This window comes from Aphelocoma coerulescens, assembly GCF_041296385.1.
Source record: "Aphelocoma coerulescens isolate FSJ_1873_10779 chromosome Z unlocalized genomic scaffold, UR_Acoe_1.0 ChrZ, whole genome shotgun sequence".
Lineage (NCBI taxonomy): Eukaryota > Metazoa > Chordata > Aves > Passeriformes > Corvidae > Aphelocoma > Aphelocoma coerulescens.
Genome location: NW_027184085.1, coordinates 3,199,295 through 3,223,529, shown reverse-complemented (window position 1 = coordinate 3,223,529; position 24,235 = coordinate 3,199,295). Strand labels below are relative to the sequence as shown.

General features: G+C 39.8%; 1 protein-coding gene across 3 annotated transcripts in view; it reads left to right on the top strand.

Annotated features, from left to right (window-relative positions):
- Window positions 1-24,235, top strand: part of ARK2N (arkadia (RNF111) N-terminal like PKA signaling regulator 2N) — a 44,634-nt gene that overhangs the window by 6,197 nt on the left and 14,202 nt on the right. For all 3 annotated transcript variants that reach the window (XM_069001448.1, XM_069001449.1, XM_069001447.1), the window contains exon 2: window positions 8,623-9,436. In XM_069001448.1, the coding sequence (XP_068857549.1) occupies window positions 8,713-9,436 (724 nt within the window). In that variant the 5' untranslated portion in view covers window positions 8,623-8,712. The remainder of the gene's footprint in view (window positions 1-8,622; window positions 9,437-24,235) is intronic.

The following is a 24,235-nucleotide window of genomic DNA, read 5'->3' as shown; positions in this document are numbered from 1 at the left end:
GGTGATAGTAAAGCCCATGTTAGAGACATTTTTGGTATCACACATGTGACTGGCTTTTGACCCACTCAGTTCTTCTTTATTTAAATACTCAAGGTAGCTTTTGCTCATTTGTAGAACCAGCCTGTGTTAGCTTCATACTGAGACCTGTGGCATAAGTCCTTTGCTCTTTTGGAAGCACTTTGGACATGTAAAGACTGCACTGTTGATTGTTAGCAGTCTGATGGGTGCTGAAAACAATTGGCACCTCTTGGTTCTGGACATTTGGTGTCAAGAACAGCCCAACAGCTGTAAAATTTCATCATTTGAATGCCACATGACTTTGCCTTTAGTGTACTGATACAGTTTATTTTTCAATGGTGTACCTCATGCAAGTCCGTATTGCAGTATTTAGATTTGATACTACTAGCTTAAGAATTAAAGAAGCAAATAAATAATATGAGTGGCTATGTGGATGAGAAAATGATTTGATATCAGGGCTTGCTGGGCTTGCAGTTCCTTTGCAGCCCTTCTGTAGAATTTGGATGTGTCACCTGATGGTCAGACCATAAAAAGGGTATCTCACTGCCCCTACCTTATGGCAAAAGCATTCATTGGTGTGGAATTAAAGCATTTGAAACTTTTAAGTACCTGAGGGTCAGTTTTGTTTGATTCCCAAGACAAAGATGTGTAAAAAGGTCTGATCATAAAACATTTACAAACTGTAGAGTTACTTAGTATCTCATAACTCGTCTTCGTTAAATGGCTGTCATAAACCCACAGCAAGTCTAGTTCAGTGCCTTGAGCTCTTGGGTAGCTGTGGGAGATGTGGAGATGCTGGAAAATTGCTGTGGAATGTGGCACTTGAGGACATGGTTTAGTGGTGAACATGGTGGTGCTGCTGGTTGGACTTGATGATTTTAGAGGTATTTTCTAACCTTTATGATTCTGTGAGTACGGCACTGCTGAGATGGATTTACTACTTTGAAGTTACATTGCAGTTGTCCTGATCTGCCAGTTGGAGCTCTTAGTAAATGACACAATGTTGGTTACTTTCAGGATATCTCAGGTAAATGTTCTTAACTGCTGCTCTGAAAATTAGGATTAATTTGTTACATAGTGCTCAAGCAATTTAAAATGTGGCTTTTATGAGAGCATTACTTTGACCGTGGTAGAACAGTAGACCAGCATTTCTTGAGGAGATCTTTTTATATAGAATGGGGAAGCACAGAACACATTTTTTTCAAGAAACAGAAATGGATAGATAAACTGCGAAAATCTGTTAAACTCAGTATCTTAGAAAAAGATGGTCCATCCATGTGACGATCCTCTGTAGGGTGATCTCCTGCAAGCTAATGTACAGCAGAGAGAAAAAGAAACTGTCATCATGTTGATTTCTGCCACTTGTTGTACTGAAAGAAAAAATTTAAAAGTGAGTCACTTAAAGTTTTATGAACAGGTAGTAATAAAAATATGCCCCCTCTAATTTTTAGAGTAGAGAGCTTTGTAGACTTGAAAGTGTTGTGCCCTTGAGAAAAATGGTTTCATTATGAGGAAGAAAGGAGATTCTTAGAAGGCTAAGTGCAGCCAACCCTGCATGCTTTTATCTGTGTGCAAGGACTGTGATTTTTTTATTGTGGGGTTCCAAGTGCAGCTGGTGAATGTTTATGGAAACCTGTGTGCGGAGTTGTGAAATAAACCTTAGTCGGTACTTGCCTTTCCTTTGGAAGAGACAGAATATGTGCATTAAGCATTACAATGCAAAACCCTGTATTTAAATGTGCAGTCTTGCTTCTTATGTAGGATAAAAAAATGTTGCTTTTCAAGATTGCAAAGGATGCTCACAAAGCTTTGTATTAACACATGCACTTGTAATTTATATTCAGTCTTGGGTAATTTGTATATGCAGCCTGTTGAGCACTCAGTAGGAGCAGCCTGTTTTTAACCTTCGCTGATTTATGCAAAACCACTTGAAACACAGCATTAGTTTAATCCTTTCTTCTTTTGTTTTGCACTGCAATTCTCTTACCATGTCGGTTCGGAAGGGTCCTATTCTTTGGGGTTGCCGCCAGGCCTGATTTGTGAATCATCTGATAAAGAGCCAGCTCCACTCCCAGAAATGTGCCTTAGGTAGAATCGCATGCCAGTGAGTCAGCTTTAGGGCAGCATTTTCAAAGGAACGCTATATAAATTACACAGTATCCCTGTGGGGGTGGCTCAGTGTTATGAAAAATCTGCTGTGGAGCATCCTGCACACACATCCACACAGAGCTGAGTCAACTGTCTTGGGTTAAATTGACTGAGTGCTGGTCTCACTTCTGTTGTTTTAAGTGTGCTGGTTTGTGTGACACTTCAAAGAAGATGAAAAGGAATGTGTGGTATCTTTGGGAGGAGCTGAACAAGCTGGGAAGTCCAGAAAGTGTCAGTATTTCCACATTTGTCTGAGTGCAGATTAGTCTTTCTTGATAGACGCCTGATTATTTGGATTGATTTGTTTTTAGTTAATTAGACATTCTGCTCTCCGCTGTAAGGTAATGGCTTTAAACTGACAGAGGGTAGGTTTAGATGAGATACTAGGAAGAAATTCTTGGCTGTGAGGGTGGTGAGGCCCTGGCACAGTCTGCCCCATCCCGGGAAGTGTCCAAGGCAAGGTTGGATGGGGCTTGGAACATCCCGATCTAGCGGAAGGTGTCCTTGCCCTTAGCAGGGGATTGGAACTCGATCATCTTTAAGGTCCCTTCCAACCCAAAACATTCTGTGATTCTGTGATATCTCTCTGTGTTTTTTATACTAAAATGTCACTGGTGAGTTCACTGAATTACTTGTCTTGGTTTTCAATGCAAGGGAAGGTGATTTGAGAAGAAAAAAAGCACGATCGAGACACAGCTACACCTGCAAAGGATTTTGGTGAAGCTTTGCAAGTGGACACATTCATTAGCACTTCCCATCTTCAGAGTTACACATCCTTCTGTCAGAAGAGGGCCTAACTTTGCTTTTTGCAAAAATTTATCCTGTATTATGAAGCAAACGTGCATTACAGTCAACTTTTCAGCACCCAGGCTGTGTGCTGCTTCTGCCCTTTCCCAGTCCACCCTCCTCAGACACACAGTCGTCAAGTGTTCGAGTCAGAGCTCTTGATGTGCTTGTCTGTGTGTTTACATTTTTAAAAATAGTCAGCTGTTTTACATAATTTTATTAGCCTCTGTTCTATGCATTTGTCATTAACCTCTCTCACCTCTGATTTATTCCATCTCTGTTGGGTAAATGTGAGATAATGTAATCCACTGGTGATGGAAATAATTGTTTATGTAAAAATGAGCCATTATAGTGTTTAGTTCCTTATAAATATCATAACATATTCAGATTTAGATGAAAATAACTGACTTCTGTGGCACTGGAACTATGAGGTTGAAGGGATCTGGAAGGATCTCTAGTTAACTGTGTGTTCTGAACAAATAACTTGTATGCAGCACTGCAGTTTAACTTTTCATTTATGTAGTCACAAAAGCCTGAAGAACGTACATGATGTTATTTGCTGCAGTAATATAGGTACAGTTTATCATTAAAAAAAAAAAATTACAGCTTTCAGTTGAATGGTAAGTGTTGAGAGGAGGTGGGTTGTTCAAATTGTTTTCTTTTAGCACTAACTGGAAGGGCATTAAAAGGCAGTGTTCTGCTAGAAATTTTTTTTTTATTTTGACAGTTGCTAGAATTGGCATAAGAAGGTGATATGACCATAAGCAGGGAAAAGAAGTGGTCTGCTCCTCTGTGATTTAGAGGAAAAGCTTTAGTAATAACCTAGAGTGAGTTTTCCAGGAAACTGCTGTGAAAAAAGTAGTACCTCCAAAGGAAGAATCTGTCCTGTCTGTAGGTTCAGAAAAAGAAGAGCTGGTTTGCTTCATACAAGCTAGGCATTTTTTATCATTAGTTAGCTCAATAACACCTAAAATGACAATGTAGAATTAAGGTTACGGTGTCATGGGGTTTATTAAGTATTTCAGGCTGTTGAGGGATACTCCTTGTTCAGCTTAAGTAAGTAAAATGAGAAACATTCTAGATGTTACTATATGATAATGTAATTTAGTATGTTGTTTGCTTGGCCTGAGTAGCTGGATTTGATGAAGCCTTCAACCTTAAGCTGTGAACTTAGAGCTAGAAATGTTTGTTTCCAGAACAGAATTAATTTCCTTAGTAATCTTCCCACTAGCTGATACAGAGCTGTGTTTTGTCCGTGGTGTGAGAAGGACATTGATAACAAATGGATATTTTAGCTGCTGCTGAGTACTGTTTACCTAAATGAGGGCTTTTTTAGTTTCCTGTGCTCTGCCAAGGAGCAGAGACACCAGGAACTCAAACCGCAAGATCAGCAGGCAACAACCACCAGCAGAAGCTGCAACTCCACAAGAGTTGAACGGCCTGCCTGGACATTGAGAAAGAGCCCAGTGAGGTACTGCAAGGCCTCAGACCAAAACTCAGCACTGAACTAAGAGGCACAGGCAAGATGTGTGAGGGGCGGGTGCCTAAGGTGTGGCTCTCTGGGGATTTCTTTGTTCACGGTCCCTGTCCAGACACACAGAGCTGATCTGCTGCTCTAACGCTCTGTTAAATTATTTATTTTTATAATCTAATGCCTGAGACTCTGCTCTGGGAAACCTGCTATCTTTAATATAAGTCTTTGTGCAGTAGTATACATTAGTGAAAATTGTTCTTTAGGAAGCTACTATCACCTCTGAGTTTTTTTGCTCTTAATAATTTTTTTTTTAATCTACAGAAATCTCTTCCCAGAGCAAACAGTGCTGTGAAAGAACACTCAGTACCCTCTACTGTGTTTAGGAAGAACCTGTGAGCTCAAGGTGTGATGACACAAAACAGGAGGCAGCTTTTAACCAGATTAATTTTTTTTTCTACAAGGCTGATTTGTGCTTGCCCTCTCTTCCCTCCTTCCTGCCAGCTCTGGCAGAAAATGTCACTTACTTTCTCATTTTGATTTCTGCTGGCTTATTGAAAGGAATCTACCTACAGAAGAGTGAGCCAGTTCTGTGCAAAGGAGGGAATATGATGGTGCAGTCAGAGTTAGGTGGGTAAAGAATAGGGGATAAAACCCATCCTTGTTAGTGGCAGCAAACTGTTAGAGAGGCTGGGCTGTCTGTGCAAATCTGACCTTCAAGAATTCTTCCCTGAAGTGCAGATTCCCTAGTGTACAAGTTGTGTGCCTTTACAAATAAGTCCATGATTAGTGGTATGGTTGGATAATTTAATGGTTTCTGCACACTGGTGTGTTCTGTGTGTGACTTGGAAAGTAACATATTTTCTGTTTGAAAAATCCAGCACAGAAGTTTTTACAAAATTGCCTTTTAAAATCATTAGTGCAGTATCTGTTCATCAGGAAAAAGAGAATGCCATTTCTGATCAACGTCTGATTAAGTATCCATCTGTGTCTGTAAGCATCACAACTTATTTTTCAGTGCAGTGTTCTCATTTCAGTAGAAAAATGGTCTTTCTCTAGCACCACCTTGAGATTTCCTTTTCTAGTGCTGCTACTAGAAAGGTGAGTGGCGAGAAAGGAATGGGAGTTCTTCAGTAAAGTCTCTTCTTGCTGTTCTGTACATTTTTCAGGTAGAACTAAATAAGGACATTTTTTTCTTTCTTTGAGACAAGGCTTTCCTTGGCATAGATATTTTCTGCCAAACCGACTGTGTTCTTCCCTGCAGCAAAGTCTGTTTGAGTCATGTTGGGTTTTTTTTTTCCCACTGAGAGAAAGGCAAAGCTCTGGTTTATATATATATATATATATATATATATATATATGTAAAAATAGTGGAATTGGTGATGTCTTAAGAGCCAGTTCACAGGACCTGAAGAGTACAAACCTTACCAGAATACGTATTTTTTTCCATGTACATGGAAACATGTCAGTGTCATGAAATTGCTATTCCCTCTACTGTCAACTCACTGAAAATCACTGTGTGAGGGATCAAACCAGTGTGGCTGGAGTAGCTAAAGATCCCACTTAATATTAAAAAACTCCTATAAAATCATTGTAGTTGGGCTGTTAGCAAGGTGGCAATGTGCAGATGAAACGTATTTTTTTTCTGGCTGGTAGACCAGAGAGATGGAAAGACAAGTGCAGGTGCTGCTACAGCCCCTTTGGGAGCTGTGAGGTAAATGATCTTTCTAAGTAGGACATTTGTGGAAAAAAATCAGTAGCTCACTTTGGCTGCCCTTTAGCTTTGTGTCAAGCTCTCTTCTTTGTGCTCCCCGGGCTAAGAGGTTGAACAGTGCAGAAGCTGTTCTGCAGTTATTAGTATGAATATTTAAGTATGTTTTCATTTGGCCAGGCTAATACTCTTTTGGTTTGTGTCTGAGCAACCACTTTTCTCCCTGTGTGTACTTTTCAAAACTCTTAGAGAAGATATTTTTCATTTTAAAGTGCATGGCCAGAGGAAAACTGGGAGCTGCACTAGCAGTTACAATACTAATTCCACTTGTTCCATCACCAAGTCTGTGTCTTACTTACCTGTATAATAGGAGAATTATTTGATAATACAGGTTTGTGAGTGAATTACATAGAAATATTGATTCCATTACAGTATTGACATGCATTTATGTCTCAGAACATGTGTATTCATCATTTGGGTTTGTTGGTGCTCTGCTGTAGCCTTGGAAATAAATTGCTCCTACATGATATTTACTGCTTACATTAAATTACTGGCTCCAGAAATTCTTTGAAGTTGCTTTCAGGAGAGGGTTACTCAGTGCAAGTATTCACAAATATTTTTCCTGATATATATGTTCTTCTGTTTCACAGTATGCATTTTATTCTGTTTTTTGGAAGGAAAATGCTGGTTTTATTGTTTGAGATTTTGCGTTTGTGAGGTTTTTTTCCTCATACTTAGCAGACCTGGTCTTGTCATCTCCATTTTTCTTGTGATGTCTGATACTAACCAACCTTTCTTTCCTTAGCTAGTGTTTCTGTCCCATAAGTATTTCCATAATTTCCTTGTACCATACAGCAGTTCATTCATTAGCCTGAAGGAAGCATGAACTCTATTTTAGTGTTCTCTAAAAATGAAGTTTCAGAGTGGGTTAGGGCACACAGGACAATGCTGAGCTTTGCACAGCACCTTTCAGAAGCAGGGAAGTAACCTTATATTATGTATTACATACATGTATACAAGCTTACAGCAGCTTGGGATGGATCAGGAAGCTGAAGAAGGATTCTCAGGGTACATAAAAATCTCTCTGAACCATCCATGCTTCCTCAGGGTGCTCAAGTGCGGATTGACCTTCTCTGCAGAAATGCAATTTTTCAGATAAGATCTCACTGCAGCATTTTCTTGCCTACACTTTGTGTTTTGAAGTGCCATAAATTTATAATTTACTGTACTTCTGAAGCTGTAAAGGATTTGTTCCATACTATGCATCTGCAAGCGAATATGGTAATTGAAAGATCTTTATTCCATGTTGTATTCCAAGTGAAAATGTAGATGCAAGGCAAAGTGAGAATAATGAAGACAGAATGGTAACTGTTGATCTCTCCAGCAAAATTTCCTTGAAGTTGCTTCAGGTACTTTTGGGTAGATAATGTGCAAGTTATCAATCAGGTAAACAGCTTGGTCTTCTTATTTGCACTGAAGCAATGCAATTTATTAAATTATAACTTGAAGTAAAATGTAGGATACTGGTGTGGGTGGATAATGTTTCTTGCTTACAGCCCCTAGTATTTAGTGCTTCTTTCCTGGCAGATTTGAGAGAATCTAGGTCAGCCTTGAGGTTCTCATATAACCAGAACTTGCATGGGAGACACTCAAGGACTTCCTGAATGGTGTATTAGATATTCCTAAAACATGTTTACATGACTCACCAGCGTGGTGGTTCTCTGGTGAGAGAGAGCAATCTGTGTTACACGTAGCTAATGCCTCTGAAGCCGGAGCCTGTAGCTGTGGCTCTGACAATTCAGTAGCATTTCATAGCACTTCTTTATGTAATAAGTCTTTGGTACATAAGGTTCCCTTGCTGAATGGTTCCACTGGGAGCCCCATTCAGTGTGACTCGGGTACCATTTTTTGTGGGTGTGTAAATGAAGGAATAATTTGGTGTAACAGGATGCATTCACGAGGAAAAAGTAAATTAAGAAAACCAGCATGATGCTGAATAGTAAAATGCTCTTCTGTGAAGCCAGGCTGAGAGAGCTGGGGGTGTTCACCTGGAGAAAAGAAGGCTCCAGAGAGACCTTAGTGCCCCTACCAGTGCCTGCCAGGGACTCTGGACAAGGGCCTGGAGTGATGGGATTAAGGGGCAATGTCTTCCCACTGCCAGAGGGCACAGTTAGAAAGGATATTGGGAAGGAATTCTTGGTTGTCAGGGTGGTGAGGCCCTGGCACAGGTTTCCCAGAGCAGCTGTGGCTGTTGTTCTGGGCCAGGTTGGACGGGGCTTGGAGCATCCTGGGATAGTGGAAGTTGTCCCTGCCCATGGCAGGGGGTGGGACTGAAAGATCTGTAAGGTCCCTTCCAACCCAAACCACTCTGGGGTTCTGTGAACCCATACTGTGCGCAACAGAAAGCAGTGAGTTGTTTAAGGTAACACCATGAAGAGCAGGCTGAGTTACTTGCATAATTCTCTCCTACTGTTCTGTTCCTGTGCAGGCCACTGCATTGCTGGAGACCACGTCTAGCTCACCCGGCCTCCCAGACAACGTGCTCAATGCTTTGAGTCTAGAAGGACCTTGCTCTGCAATGAAGATGGAGGCAGTAGGAAAAGCAGAAGAACTTGCTGATTCAGAAATTCCACCAAAGACTTCTGAAAAGCATGAGACTGCTCCTGATGAAGACGGGCCTATAGAACTCGAGACACAAACTCAGAAGGACAGCGTGCCCACTGCAGCAGACTCTGCAGTGCTCTCTTCCATGCCTTGCTTGCTGATGGAACTGAGGCGGGACTCCTCGGAGTCTCAGCTGGCGTCTACGGAGAGCGACAAGCCAGCAGGTGGCCGAGTTTATGAGAGTGACTCTTCTAATCACTGCATGCTTTCCCCTTCCTCCAGCGGGCATTTGGCCGACTCAGACACGTTGTCTTCCGCAGAGGAGAACGAGCCCTGCCAAGCTGAAGCCGCCACGGAGGGAGACCCTTCTGCGGTGTCTGGGGCTGCGGTCGGGAGGAAATCCAGGAGATCCAGGTCTGAAAGTGAAACTTCAACAATGGCTGCCAAGAAAAACCGACAGTCTAGTGATAAGCAGAATGGCCGAGTAACCAAGGTAAAGGGTCACCGGAGCCAAAAGCACAAAGAGAGGATCCGGCTCTTGAGACAGAAGCGGGAGGCAGCTGCTCGCAAGAAGTACAACCTGCTGCAGGACAGCAGTACCAGCGACAGTGACCTGACCTGTGACTCCAGCACGAGCTCATCAGATGATGATGAAGAGGTTTCAGGGAGCAGCAAGACAATCACTGCAGAGATACCAGGTAGAGGATGTTTTTTAAACTGAACTGTAACGCGCCTGACATCGTTTCTCAGCTGTCATGCTAAGTTAGATGAGTGACACTTGAGAAAAACCCAGGAGAACTGCAGCTCTGTGTAAATTTGAAGACTGCAGTGCAATAACAAGACGTGGGCAAATTTTAAAAATCTGTTCTGAGGTTCCTGTGCACTTTTGCACACCAGCAAAGTATAGAAATGGTAAATGGGAGGAAGGACTACCTTTGAAGTCTGGATTTTTCAGATCTTTGTAAGCCTATATGAACTCATGTCAGTGCTGTCAAATCCCCTTAGATGGTGATAATCTAATTCTTAAGATAAGTGGCCAGCTATGCTTTAATATATAAAGCCCACAGCTTGGTAGCTGTGTTAGAAATGGCACGGCACACCTCTTGCCTGTATAACAGTAAGGCCCTGGCCATTACTGCACTTATTCTGTGCTTTCAGCTCAACATGTCAGTGCATGACAAACCTGCTTAGCCTTATTCTAAGTTCTTTCAGATTGCAGCTGGTCACCTATTTTAGGATACAAAATACAATTACACAGGTGCCCAAGCTATATTCACACCTAAATTTTCAACATTTTAGACAAAGTTGTTACTGTTTTCCTATGTCATAAGGATCAATAATTTCTACACTTCTAACTTGCTGACACATCTATGTTAAGATGGGAGGCAGCAAATTATAGGGGCCTTCTTGTCATTTTATTAGTGTCATTTTATTAGCAAAAGAAAGTTGAATTCTTCAAGGTTTTTGTCTGCTGAGTCTTTGTTATTTTATTAGCCCAAGCGCTGTGGACAGGACTTTGTGTGAATTATTCTTGCAGCATATTATACCATAGAACCATCATCATATGGCAATCGGAAATAAAATCCATAAAAATAAAAATACATAAAAATAAACTTTTTGGCTTGCCAATTTTTACTGGGTTACATGCCTTTTTGCCTGTTGTGCTAGAAGTTTTTTCTTTTTGAGAAAAACAACATCTTACATAGGGGAAGAACATTTAAAGGAAAACTGCAATATTAAGTTGCTGAACTAATACTTTCTAGACAAATTATGTAAAATATTGCAGCAGATTTTACAAATAACTGATTTAACTGAGTTGATTATGGTGGATGATGCTGTCACCACGAAAACTGGCATTTTTCCCACACCTGCTAGGAAGCAGGTTGCACAAAGGAAGTAAATGTTTATTATTAGAATGTCTGGAAAAGACCTAATATCCTCCTGTAATTATTGTGTAGTAAACTTTTAATAGAGATCTAAAATTACTTTTACCAATTTAGTAGTTAGTCAGTCTTTTAGCTTTCATAGTTTTGCCTTTTTATTTATAATATTTACACTTTGGGCTATTTAAGCCTGATTTAAAGCCTGTTGAAGAAGACTGTTTCATTGATTTTTGGGACCGGTTCTTCCTCACCTCTGAACAAACCCCAAACCACACAGAATAAATCCCTCAGGTCGCATTCTTTTTTTAAGTCATAAAAGTACCTTGTGACCCAGAATGGCACCACATGGTATTTTCAGGTCTGTTTAGGTTTCTGTGGGCCGTTGTGGGGATCTGAAGCCACTCCAGGGTATTTTTTGTGTGTCACTGGGCTCTTCTGTATTTGACTCTTGGTCTTGACCACGAGATTCTTGTGGTGAAGGAATCCCATTGCATGAAGAGCTTGACTATTGGCGATGATTACACCAAGGCTCAGCTTTACCTGCAGTGCAAGAGTGCACAAACCATCCTGAGGGAGGGACATTAACATTTATTCTAATTTTATAGCATGTGTCATCTGCTTGGTGTTGGGTTCTGCTTAAGACGTTAAAAGCTTTGAGCTGCCCCCTTGATGCGACAGGGTGTGACGCGTACCTGCCACGCTGTGGTTTTCCTTTAAACAGAAATGGCTTTACCTTGTGGGAAACGCCTTCCAAGGGCAAGAGAAAAGTACCCTCTGTAGAGATAAGGATGTGTCCAAAAACACATCCTGTGCTGCTTGTGGGTGAAGGAGATGTTGTGGTTTTTAGAGCAGCGGTGGAGCTGCGAGTCTGGTTGGGCACACAGCGCTCTGCCGCAGTGGTGGGTTTCCAGGCCATCTGCCATCCCTCTGCCTGGAGCTGGCAAAGGACTCAGTTCCTTTTTCTGGCTGGAAAGCCATTTCAGTGCACTTAGCAAAACACTGTGAATAGCCTCAAAATTGAGGGAGTGAATGTGTAGATAGAAAACAATGCAGGGTATCAAAAAGCGTTATTGGAATTTCAGGCCGTGAGTGTTCTCGGCACACAGTTGGAAGCTGAAAGGTTTGACTTCAGTGTCAGGACACAAGCATGAAAAACTTTTGCCTTTACTTTTAAAAGAGTTAGCTGTACACGTTGATGCAGAAGAGTTTTTTATAGGCAGCACGTGTTCCTGTTAGTGCGTGTTTGGACATTCAGCTGCAGTCTTGAGTACTTACTCAGCATCACTTATTTTAATATAATTTTCATTTTTATCCTTCTGTTGTCTGAAAAACAGCTTTGCCAACAGAGGTGCTTTAAAATTTTTAGTGACAGTTAATTTGGCCCTCATGACAAAAATTACACAGACTCTTAAGGTGTCAACACAGGTTGTGTTGCAGCAGACAGTTTGCTTGTGTGTGGTCTGAAAAATGAAATTGCCACATTTGAGAATACAGTAGCCTTTCATATTGTGTTAGTAAAACTCTTCCATTTAAATAGTGCAGTTACCTTTTTTTAAACCATCCACATCACTGGCTCAGAAATATGTTTGGCTAAATTTGTAAGGTAAAGAAAATGTTCAGTGAAATACATGAAAATGTCATAAAGTTGCAAACAGAGCTGTTGTACAAGAGAGTCAGGTCTTTCTGCTGAACTCAAAGGTACTGTGGATTAAAATAGTGGCAGGCTTGGTTTTCTCCTCAAGAAGGACTGAAGAGTTGAGATTTTACTGGTCATACTTCAATACAAGTACTGTGAGCTGCACAGGAGCTCAGCACAGTGTAAGTTATGGTATTCTGAATGCATCCTGTGGTGTTAATTTACACCTGAAAATACAGGTTCAGTGTAAACTTCAGGGTGCTCCTGATGTGAGCAGTCATAATCTTTGGCTCTTTATTTCAGGGAATGCTGTGATTTTTGGATTATTGCAGATGAGGAACAATTTGTTGCCTTTTAATGACTGAGCTTCTCTGTTGGCATTTAGGATTTTGCTGTTCTTAAGCACCACATAAACATGGCATAAGAGTCCTGAAAGAGATCCTGCTAGACTTCCTGCTGTAGTAGGAAGTTTTTCCTTTAAACAATTTCACATGTGATGTTGCAAATTAACTCTGAACGAAATTGGGGTGACAGCAAGTCTGGGAATCAATATCTATTGCTATGTAAACACTTCTCTTTTGGAAGAAGTAAGGGATTTTTAAAAAATCGAATACTATACAAAAATATTTGCTTTTTAACACCGTTGTGCTTTCTACCACTCAGAAAAATCTGAATTGAAATGGGGGTGACTCATGTTTTAGGCTATCACAAAAATGTGTTAAAAAGTTTGAGTGTTATGTTGAAAAAGTTGCATCTCACTTTGTTAAAAAAAAGACAAGACTTTTTTAATAGGCAGTAAACCCAAAGAGACAGGCACAGGTTCCTTCCTCCTAAGAACTGTGCATAGATCTTGAGTGAAGCACCTGCAAGGGATGTATTTCGTTCAAGTAACTCAGAATGACATTCTTTGTAGTTAATTGATAGGAAAAAGAAATAGTCTGTTAAGAATGATTTACTGTAAGATATTAATTTGGAAGTGTCTGCAGCAGAATAACACAGAGGAACCAACCATTGCTAGTTTAGAACAAAGAAGAAGCATATCTTAATTTGTTATGTTGCCAGACCTCCTAAATTAAATTACTTTGGATTTGGTTATTACTTAGACTGTACTTAAGAGATCCCATAAAAAGGCAGTGCTGGGGCGTTTCTTAGGTGCTGTTTTGCAGGAGATGTTGTCTTGAAAATGAGAGAGGAATCTTTGATTCTAACCCATATGTGACCTCAAATTTCTTGTCCTTTAAACTTCGCATAATGAAAAAAACTATAGTTTAAAATTTTTAGACAGAAGAGGAACCAACTGATTTTTAATTTGTGAAAACGCAATTTTAGGCTTGGGATTTTTCAGCCCTAAAATAAAGAAAAGGTTGAATAGGGCATGTTACAGTAACTGCGTGGGAAGCATTTAGAACATTGTATTGCTGATACTGTAAATTGGAGATACTTTCTGAAGGATGGCTTTTAAAATTTGTATTGCAGGGCAATATATATTTCAATACATACTTCATTCAGTTTACAAAACAATTTTGTCAACTTTGACCATTGCAGTTCATTCTTTACTTTAGAAACCTGAGAAGATTGTCTCACTTACCACGATCACAGGGGTATTTTAATTTGCAATTAAAACTTAACATTTATTAAAACTTATGTGTAAGTCTGTGGAAATCAGAAAGATTGCAATTTAGTTCCTTGAGTTTAAGTTAACATCCTGACTCAAGACAAATAAACAGAATAATACTGGATGTTCATTACTAGAACAAAATGGACAGAAGAAATGCTTGTTTCAGGGAGGAAAAAAAATATTGAATATACAAAAGGAGCCATGTTTTAGAAAAAAGGTACCATTTTCCTTAATTAATTTTAGTTAAAATGCAGTTGGAGGGATGTAAATTAGTTGCTATAAAGTAATTATTTTTAGCAGAGGACTTGAATGCTAAACTTCAGTGTGTCTGATAGGCATACAGATGGGTGAGAAAGACTTAAAAGCTACTCTTCAGAAATAAGAGAATAACCCTGGGCTTTGTTCAGCTCTTATCGAAGGATATGTGTATACCTCATTTAAATAGCTCCTAAAAAGAATGTAGTGTTTAAGTGATACTGTAATTTCATGTACTCAGTGAAATCCCAATAAAGATTTAGTGCCTTATGTTTTTATTAGTAAACATTTACTTAGGTTGTGCAATGATTTCTCTCATTCTTAGGGTATTTTCTATTATTCTTAAGCTAGAAGATGCCACAAATTTCACATTTAGATATTAAATTATCATCTTCTGTACCTTTGTGTAGTTTAATGTGATGCTTGTCTCGTTTTGGAATTACCTTAGGTAACATTTGTATGTTTGGATGGCATGCACATATTGTTTATGATTCCTCAAATGGGTACAGAGCCTCATTTTCTTGGGGCTTTATTGCTTCCTAGATGATTCCTGAGTGAACTCTAGACTTTAAAATATAGATTCCACTGCCTTTTGTTATTGATATGTAGAGTAAGGCCATGAGGATTGGCCTTCTCTTCTGGCTGCTGAAGTTCTTTCTGATAATCCCAAGGCCAGTAATTTCCACTGTCCTTTTGATGGACAGCAGGAAGCAGAACAGTTTCCTTCCAACCATTCCCTGTTTTCTGCTTTGCCTGGGACTGACTTTAGGAATGGTGGCTCAGGGCAGGGTCCTGGCTGGTGTGAGGCTGGTCAGGGCTCCGTGGACTGAGTTTGGAGCTGTGTCCATCACGCCTGGCAGAGGACGCTCTCCCCTCCTGTGTCAGCACAGCACTCACGTAACCCCTCCATGTCTGTGTGTTTGTGTTGTGTGTTCTCCTCATCAGCATTCTGTGTGGTTCCCAAAATCAGGCCATGAGCTTTGGGCCAATTCCACCTGTGTTTAACAGCCTGTTTATAAAAGGGTCCAAGCGTGTAAGTAAAATGCACGTAATTATTCAGGTTTGTCAGTTAAAAAATAGCATTTTGGATTGCAGTTTAATAGAACTAAACGTGTTATTGTATAGTGGTTTTGACACCTTCAGTTGAATTCAAAACAGAAATTGCAAGGGAACTGGAGTAATTTGGTAAAAAAAGAGACCTTTGTGACAGAATTGTCTGAGACTTCTAGAACAAAAATAATTTTGAAGCCAAAATTTCTATTATAACCTCAGTGGGTCTAAAATGTCATTATAGCAGTAATACTGTTGGTTAATATATGCTAATTCCTCTCCCATTGTTGTATCCAAGGGGCAGAATTACAAAAGTTGTTTTCCTGAGTTAAAATGCCTTAATAAACAATATTATGTTCTTACTTAATGATGTCTTATCAAATGGCCTCAATGTCTTTAAAGCTGGCTTCAGTCGTGCTGGGGGATCTGGAGGAGCGACCAGGGAAATTCCAGGATTGCTTGACAGGGGCACCGTGTGGGATAGGAACTGCATAGGCAATGTCCTGGAAGAGGCCATGAACTGCTTTGCCGAGATGCAGAGGCAGACAGAGGAGAAATTTCGCATGTGGATAGAAAAGCTAACCCGTCTTGACACGGACGAAGAAAGCAAGCAACAACTGGAGCCCAGGGAACCTAAAATCCAACTAGTTGGCCAAAGAATCCCCCCTACCACACAGTCAGGGGCTTTCGTGCAGATGCCTGATAGCCAAGTACTTCCTCAGCAGCCGTTTAATTCGTACGTGGGCTATCAAAATGCCGATGCCGCGCTAGAGTTTCCAGCGACTTTTAATAACAATTTTCCACCTGTCTTTCCAGAGAATGGGAATATGGCAGAGCCTGATCTGAATCAATCATAAACTTTAAAAAAAAAAAAACTAAAAAAAAAAAAAATCAATCTGATCTTTGCAATCTTGATGTTATTTTGGATTATGCTAAAAAAACGAGGTTTGCTTTTCTCTTTGTATGTGTTTGTTCTGTTTTCTCTTTTGGGTTTTATTACCATGATATTGTTTGTTTTTCTTAATTTATAGTGACTATATGTAGTTTAAAAAAAAAAAAATCACAGTATACCCACCTGCATGTGCCAGTAACACACATCTAAACACCTTTAAAGGTGTGTGTGGGGAACCACCCTAAGCTTTCATCACCAAACTCGGGAAAATATAACTTAGAATCCTTGTCTAGATATCCCAAAAGCAGTAGGGCTGTGTTTGCTACAATAGGAGCATTCAGGGTATTCATCCAGATGCCCTTTTTGCATGTTAAAACATTTATATAAGGAAATAAGTTTTATATTTAAAGAGGTAAAGCACCCTAGAGATCCAGACTAGATACAGACCCATGACATTTCCTTAACTCCATTCACTCTCAAGTTTTGCAACTTGAACACGCCACACATTAGCTGCTTCTTCATTTTTAGGCAGAACTAATAAATAAGCTCACCCTAAAAATGTAGCTGTCTATAAAGCGTGCACAGTGGATTTCATTCCTTTTTGGTCTCCCATTTGGCAGTTCATTCCCTGTCCCAGGTTTTTATCAGTGTCACTGCTGTGTGGCATATTTATGGAAGCAGCTGTCTCACCCCGTATGCACACACAGGCACATGCACACACGTCTACATGTGTTTGGTTTGGGTGCAAGTCATCTCCACTAATTCCAGGTGTCTGCTTTGCTGTTCCCTGGGTCTCAGTGGGAAGAGATAAGCTTTCACTGAGGATGCCTCCTGGCACTGTCTTTCTCTCCCATGAGTTGTGCCAAACCTCGCTTATCAGCGGTCCCCAAGAGATAACTTTTGGGTGAGATGAGTCACCCCAACCTGTGCACACAGAGCAGCCGCTGCTTCCTCCTGTAAATACGGCCCAGCCACATCCTTCATGCTGGAATAAAAACAGTCCTCTCTGCCTTCAGATAAGCAGCCATCAGGGGATGGGTTGGGCCTCGGCACAGGAATTTAAAGGAAGGCTTGATAAGTAAACACCGTGGTGGTCTGATAGCTGCTGGCCTGGGTCAGACCAGACTGCGCGTGAACGCCACTGGAATCATTCTTTACTTGTGATGGGGAATGCCACAGCATCAGATTCATTTAAATAATGCAAGAATTTGCTGTTTTGCGGATTCTTTTTTTATACTAATAGTTACCCTGAATAGCCAGGCTTGAAACTGTGATGTTTAAAGTAGGATTATTTTAAACTATATATTAGAAATATTTAATTCTTCTTATTATTGCTACACACAGGGATTTTTTGGTCACCTCTCCAATAAGGCCTTCCTTCATGTGAAGTAACTTCTCTGTAGCTACCAAAAAAAAGTATAGTTATCATCAGGTAGAACTTAATAAAAGTTTCTAATGAAAACTGAATCAAAATTTTTACAATGGAAAACGAAAGTGCAGTTTAAGTAAAGAAAACACTTAGGTCTCCTTTAGTTCAGTTACTCTGCCTTTTAAACCACAGTCACTGTTTTTCATAATTATTTTAATTTAATTTCTTCTGTTGGGAGTAACCACAGTATCTTCTGTTGGTCTGGCTTTTTTTTACCCTCCCAGAAGTCAGTGGGAGTTTTTCCATCAGTTTGTATGATAGGTTGGATCAAACCTGTAGCAGGAACTCAAGAAATACTTTTTGTTATCAGTATAATATCGACACTGGTATTTTAACATTATTCTTGTCCTAGTCTATGATGCCTTCATTAAATAAAAATCAGGTTAGAGACCTGTGTTATTTTCAGAGTAACTGTTTGAAAGACTATGCAGGAGATAATTTTTAAATACTGGGATAAAGTCTTTTCAGATCACCTTAATGTGTAATTTTGATACCAAGATTTTGATATTAACTTGTTAGAAAACTCCCTTGTCTGAAATAGTGTGCATTTCAGGTAAAAGTTAAACAAGTTGTACTATGTTTGATTGCAATCTAAAAACTTGTCTTCATCTGTTTAAAAAGATCTTTCAGGGAGGAGTATTTGCTGATAAAAAAAACCCTACCAAAATGGATCCTTCTGGTGTTCATAGATTTTATATATATATATATAAATATATATATAAAAATATCTTTATGATGATGATAAGAGCAGAATATTTTAAAGCATGACAACTTTATGAATCTTCCCCTGCATGCAGAAGCAGCTTTTTGCACTGACTGGTTTATTTTAATGTCTGTATGTCTGTAAGCATGCCCATAGTCTTTTTTGTAAAATAGTATAAATGGAACAATTAGGTATTTCAGAATAAATTGTGTAAAGAGTTCAGTTGAACTTACTTATCTCTCAGATTGAAACATCTTTACATACATATCTCATAAATGGATAACAACTTAATTGGGTTTGTAGCCAGTGAAATTTCTGCCAATTTTCAATGTCTTAGTCAGGTAGTCTTTAAAAAAGAAAAAAAAAAGGAAAAATATTGAAATAATTCAGTGTATGAATAAATAAAAATTTGGGTTTGGTTACTGGAGGCCAAAATTTAAACCTTTTATTTTTATCCATCACTGCTAATTGTTATTTTCAACGCAAGCAGCTGTGAACATAAAAGAGCAAGCAGAGGATGACAGAAGTTGAGCATATAGGCTTTAAAGCCGTACTCTTTCTAGGATAAAATTATCTCAAGGCTCCCAGAAGGTGGAGGAAATAGTTCCTATTAGATGTAATTTTAACTTAATTTCCCCACGAAAGCTACCTAGTTGAAGGCTGAAAACACTTGTGCAAGGTCAGTGGTTGTAAATTGTTTTGTAAATGGTAAATAATGTTTTCCTTTGGTCACTCTTTCCACTTGGCTCAAAACCAGAGCCAAATCTTCAACTGTGTCACAAACCATCTCCTTTGAAGTGAAAAGTGTGCTCTGATGTGCACAGCTGGGTATCTGCTCCATGAGCTGGTTTTCCACGTGGGGAGGTATCTTTGGCCTGAAGCTGAGAGGGGAGCCCCACCTTTCTGTTCAGGTGTAGTGTAACCTGCCCGATGAAGGATTTGCCAATTGCTTCTTGATCTGTATTCTGAGTCCAGGAGGTGCAGAGCCCTGAAGGAACCAACCTCCAGATACCAAAACTAGTGATGAGTCTGTGTTTTAGCTGTGTGTGACAGTCTTTGGCATCTCTTTGAGAGAACAGGTTCTCAATACATAGTTTCAGATTTTATTTTTTTTTTCCTCCTGGGAATATTTTCACTATATTTTTATGACATAGCTGCAGTTGAGTTTGTCATGATTTCCATTATAAGCTCTTATTTTCAAAGGGCTTCGACTAGAAACCCTCAGGGAGTTAAAATTTCTTCAGATGAAATTTTAACATAAATTTTTATCTTACCCATTCTGAATCTCATGGAAACAGTCTGACTTATCTAAGACTACTTTAGGGCTATCAGAAGGAAACTCATCTGCTTTCCAACCCTGAATTACATTTTGAATGTATGTTTATGCTCACATTTCATCAAAGTACTTCAAAACCACCAGAATTAACAAGTAGGGGAGAAATCCTTGGAAGTCCAGGGGCTTCAGTGTGTAGTGTTTTTGCAGGCTTGGCTGCAGGTTCTTCCCAAGGCATTAATGTTCCTTTCAGTGGGTTTTATAAGGAAGGTCTTTAGGAAGAAACATCTGAATGGTCAGGTTTTATTTAGAAAAAAAAAATTAACATGCAACATAAACCAAACTCAAGGCAATTTTTTCAGATTTTCTATTGCAGAAATAACAGTGCAGGGAGAACAAAAAAGACAAAATGTAAAATTTTCAGTGTCATTTTTAACAGTACTAGAACAAAATAATTCAGGCAGAAATACACATCTATTTTTTTAAGATCAATGTCTTTTAGTGTTTGTGCAGGATTGTTGGGTTATTTTATCTGAGCTGCTAGGGTAAAGACTGGAAAACCAATCTTAAATTCAATGAAAACGGGATTGTATTTGGCAGTTATGTTACAAATTGAAACGTGTTTATTATCACTGATTTATCTTTTAATATATTTTGTCTCTTTCTGTATCCACATACTGTATGTGGATAAATTTATAATAAATTTATAATATTTCAAGGACATTAAGAAATTAAACCCTAGCCCCACTGATAGCAGTAGAAATTTTCTACTGATTTTAGTGGGGCTAGCATTTAATCTCAGTAAAAATTGAACTTACTCTGCAGTTTTTCGTCCACAAAATCCTTCAGCTGATCTTGAGGGGAATCTTTTTCCTGATGAGGGTGTGTAATTCAGGCCAGTTGAGTAGATGTTTTTAAAATAATGGGGGTCTGCACTGTGACCACTGCATGTTAGAACATGCAGAACATGCAGTGACCACCACGTGTTAGAACAAAAGCACTGTGTGATTTGTACTGTAGAAGCCAGAATAATCAGGCTGATTGATAGAGATGGACAGTACCTTGCAAAAATTGGTGTTTCTCACAAATTTCATTCGTCTCGTGGTGTTAGATCAGGAAAATGAAGGCACATGGGAAAATGGTCTTACTAAGTTAGGAGGGATTTCAAGTGCAGAGCAGTGGAGCAGGGGATAAGTGTGGACCATCACAGGCTGCATCAGTCCTGCGGGAAGGGGCAGTTTGTGCTTGGAGAAGTGGAATGTTTTCTGCAGGGGTGCGTGTTTGCTGCCTTTTCCTAATGGAAGTTGCGTTAACACAGGGAATTGCTTACCTTTTTTAACTGCCATGGCTACGTGAGGGTGTGATGGTTTCCAAAACCCTCCTGAGACACTTCTCAAAGTAAAACTGGGGAAGAGATCTGGTTGATGTATCTGCTACCATAATTATTGCATTTTTAGGCAGCATCACAGAAAATAACTCCTATAATGCGATACAAAGTGGATGCCACTTCCCAGTATTCTCAGTCCACAGCCATATTCCATGTGCCTTTGCTTAACGCACAATGAAAAATGCTTTATTATCTTCATTCATCTTTTGATAAATTAAATCCAAGATATTTTCCATCTAGTCATCAAAAAGCCTGAAAGACTGAATTTCAGCAAGACTTGAATTTTTGAGATTTCTTTTCATGTGATATATTAAAAAGTATCCGGTCTGAGAACAGATAATAATTTGATCGTGTTGTTTTGATTTAATTTTATAATTATGGTTTAAAAAAACACCAAACAGAAAAGCTTTACTGTGTGAAATGAAGGAAAATGTCAGGAAGTGGATTCACTGATAAAGTTCACTTTATTATTTTAGAGAGAATGTTGTTACACTGCTATTGTTTTTTATTGTATTTACAATGTATTATTTGCTTAACCCTGTAAATTTTTGAAATGTAACTACTGTAACCTGGAATAAATAAATAAATCTAAATAGCAATGAAGTGTTTCATGTTGCTAAACAACATAAAAAAGCAGAGATCTTCAGCCCCCCACTCCCTTTTGGGAATCATTTTAGGGTTCAGGTAGTTTGTGCCATTTGAGCTGCACATACTTTTGAAATGGCAAGTCTAGGTCATGTTTTAATTAATACCAGGTTTGTACTGCTTATCTAAAACAAAAAGACTGTCACTTCACTTTGTAGTTTTGTGTTTCAGTACTTCCTGTTTGGATCAGTCACTGGTGTGTCCACTGTAACACTATTTTGGCAAGTCATTTAGGATAAATCTTTTCGGATTTGGCACACAAAATACTTGTTTTTGTTTCAGTTGTTTCGATTAGGACCGTCTATCTGATCTTAAAATTTATATAGATAATAAAGTCCATTCTATGTTTTGTGTAATCTGGAAGTAAATGGGCATTATTTCTTAAATTTAAGCACCAAGTGTAAGTGAGGGCATTCGTAAATCTTTCATTACTTTAAAATGTCTCAGTATTCTCGTTTGTTACATAAAAATAAATTCAATTTGGAGTAGTGAGGCTGGGACCATCAGTGCCCACGTTCACCGCCAAGAGGTGGAGTTGAGGCTGGCAGAGGCTGTGTCTCCTGGGGCTCTGTGTGTAGCCTTTTTAGCGTTTGCACCTTTCCCAAAAGCTTTCCTGAGCACTGCTTCTAAACTCCTCAAACATTCACCAGTTAAAAATAGCCCAGTAATTGGAGGGGAGTGTTGTTCTCAGCTGGGCTCAGCTCCTCTGCTCCTTAGCCTTGAGCAAGCTGCAGGCTGCTGCCTGCCTCAGTTTCCCCCGTGGACAAAAGGAGGTTAATAACCACCTCGGAGCTCTCCAGGATCCACTAATGGAGAGCTTTTTATAAGAACAAAGTGCTGTAATTATTGTTGCTGTTGTTACTGTACCTGTTCTGTGTGTCTTAAAGCTTGGAGTGATATTCACATTGAAATATGAGTCCGTGTCTCTTCCTTGCAGAGACAGTGATGGCTCCAGAGGGCAATTCAGACCACCAAAATTAGGCTTTTAATTTTGGATTTATTTTAATCGGGATAGTCCTCTGGAGATTTCAGTCTTTTTTCCTCTACTTGTAGAGGAAACGTAGCAAATTTTAAATCCCATCCCTGAGGCTGGAATTCATCTTGCTGAAGTTGAGCACTGTAAAATTGAGGTGCCTGTGCTAAGGTGGTGTCTAACCTTTTTCTATTTGCTGGGGAAGAGGGTGCTCATGATGCTCCAGGCTGCAATTTCCAGGCGGAGATTGCCTGACTCTGAACTTCCTCTGTCTGGGGAAGGAGTTTAGGTGATGAGCTCAGCTCTGCATGCCTAAACGTAAGAAAGATTAAGAGAAATAATGACTTGTAGTCACTCACAGAATGGTTTGGGTGGGAAGAGACCGTAAGGGTCCTGTCATTCCACCCCCTGCCATGGGCAGGGATACCTTCCACTATCCCAGGGTGCTCCAAGCCCCGTCCAACCTGGCCTTGGACACTGCCAGGGATCCAGGGGCAGCCACAGCTGCTCTGGGCACCCTGTGCCAGGGCCTCCCCACTCTCACAGACAGCAATTCCTTCCCAATATCCCATCTGTCCCTGCCCTCTGGCACTGGGAAGCCATTCCCTGTGTCCTGTCCCTCCATGCCTTGTCCCCAGTCCCTCTGCAGCTCTCCTGGAGCCCCTTTAGGCCCTGCCAGGGGCTCTGAGCTCTCCCTGGAGTCCGAACACCCGCAGCTCTCTCAGCCTGTCTCCACAGATTTCAAGGACTTAATTCTCCACTCAGGTTCTGCCAGCTAATACATTGTGTTTCCTTTGCAAGGATAACCAGTGCAGTGCAAAGGGACAGTGCTTCTTATGGAATGGCTGCTTTTAACCTACAGCTGAAATTTTACGCTTGAGTTCCCCTTTTTGCTTGTGCTGCCATTATAATGAAGTAAGGGATAATGGGAGTGTGGATCTTACAGCATGGGTTAGGCTGCTGAGTGTTGAGATGTGGCTCTAAGAAAAGCAAGGGAGCAGGTAGCAGATGAAAAATGATTTAATTTTCTGTGTTGCAAGTTTAAAATGAGAACTGGTATGAGTAGACCTGGATTTTTGTGCACATGTCTCCTGATTCAGTTGTTCAGAGTGGAATTAGTTTTGATGAGCTGTGTAAATTAAGGGAGAATTGGACACTTGGAAGTGCTGTCCCCGTGATGACCTCTGCCTCTGAATTCTTTGGGGAAGAAAAAAAGAAAGGAGGCTTTCCCTCCCCCCTTACAGCATTAAATGTCAACAGCTGTATTTTGCTGCTGGTACTTATTAACTTTCAGCCTTGCCTTTTTCAAGCATTTATTGCTTTAGAAATGAATTAATGCTTGTCACCAGGGAAATGTACTTTTTCCAGCTACCTTGGGTTCTCAAAAGATGTAATTTTTCTAAAGTAGATAGTTTAAATTACTGACCAGGAAACCTTCTAACTGTTCTACAGTAAGTCTTGGTTCTGGCATGGTTTGTCTTGATGTCTGTTTTTTAATCTGTTGAAATCCTGTTACAGTCAGTAATTACGAGTAGTGTCTCTATTATAAAGAAAAGATGATGAATTACACCTATGGTTGTAGTTAACCCTTTTTATCTTTTCAACCTGAAAGCATTTTTTCACTTTATTACCTAGCTGAAGCCAATTGTCCTTATTTCTTGGTACCATACATTCACTTTGCATCACATCACTGGTTGATCACATACTTGGCTAGGGAAGTATTATTTATTTCCAAATTTAACCACTCCTGTCC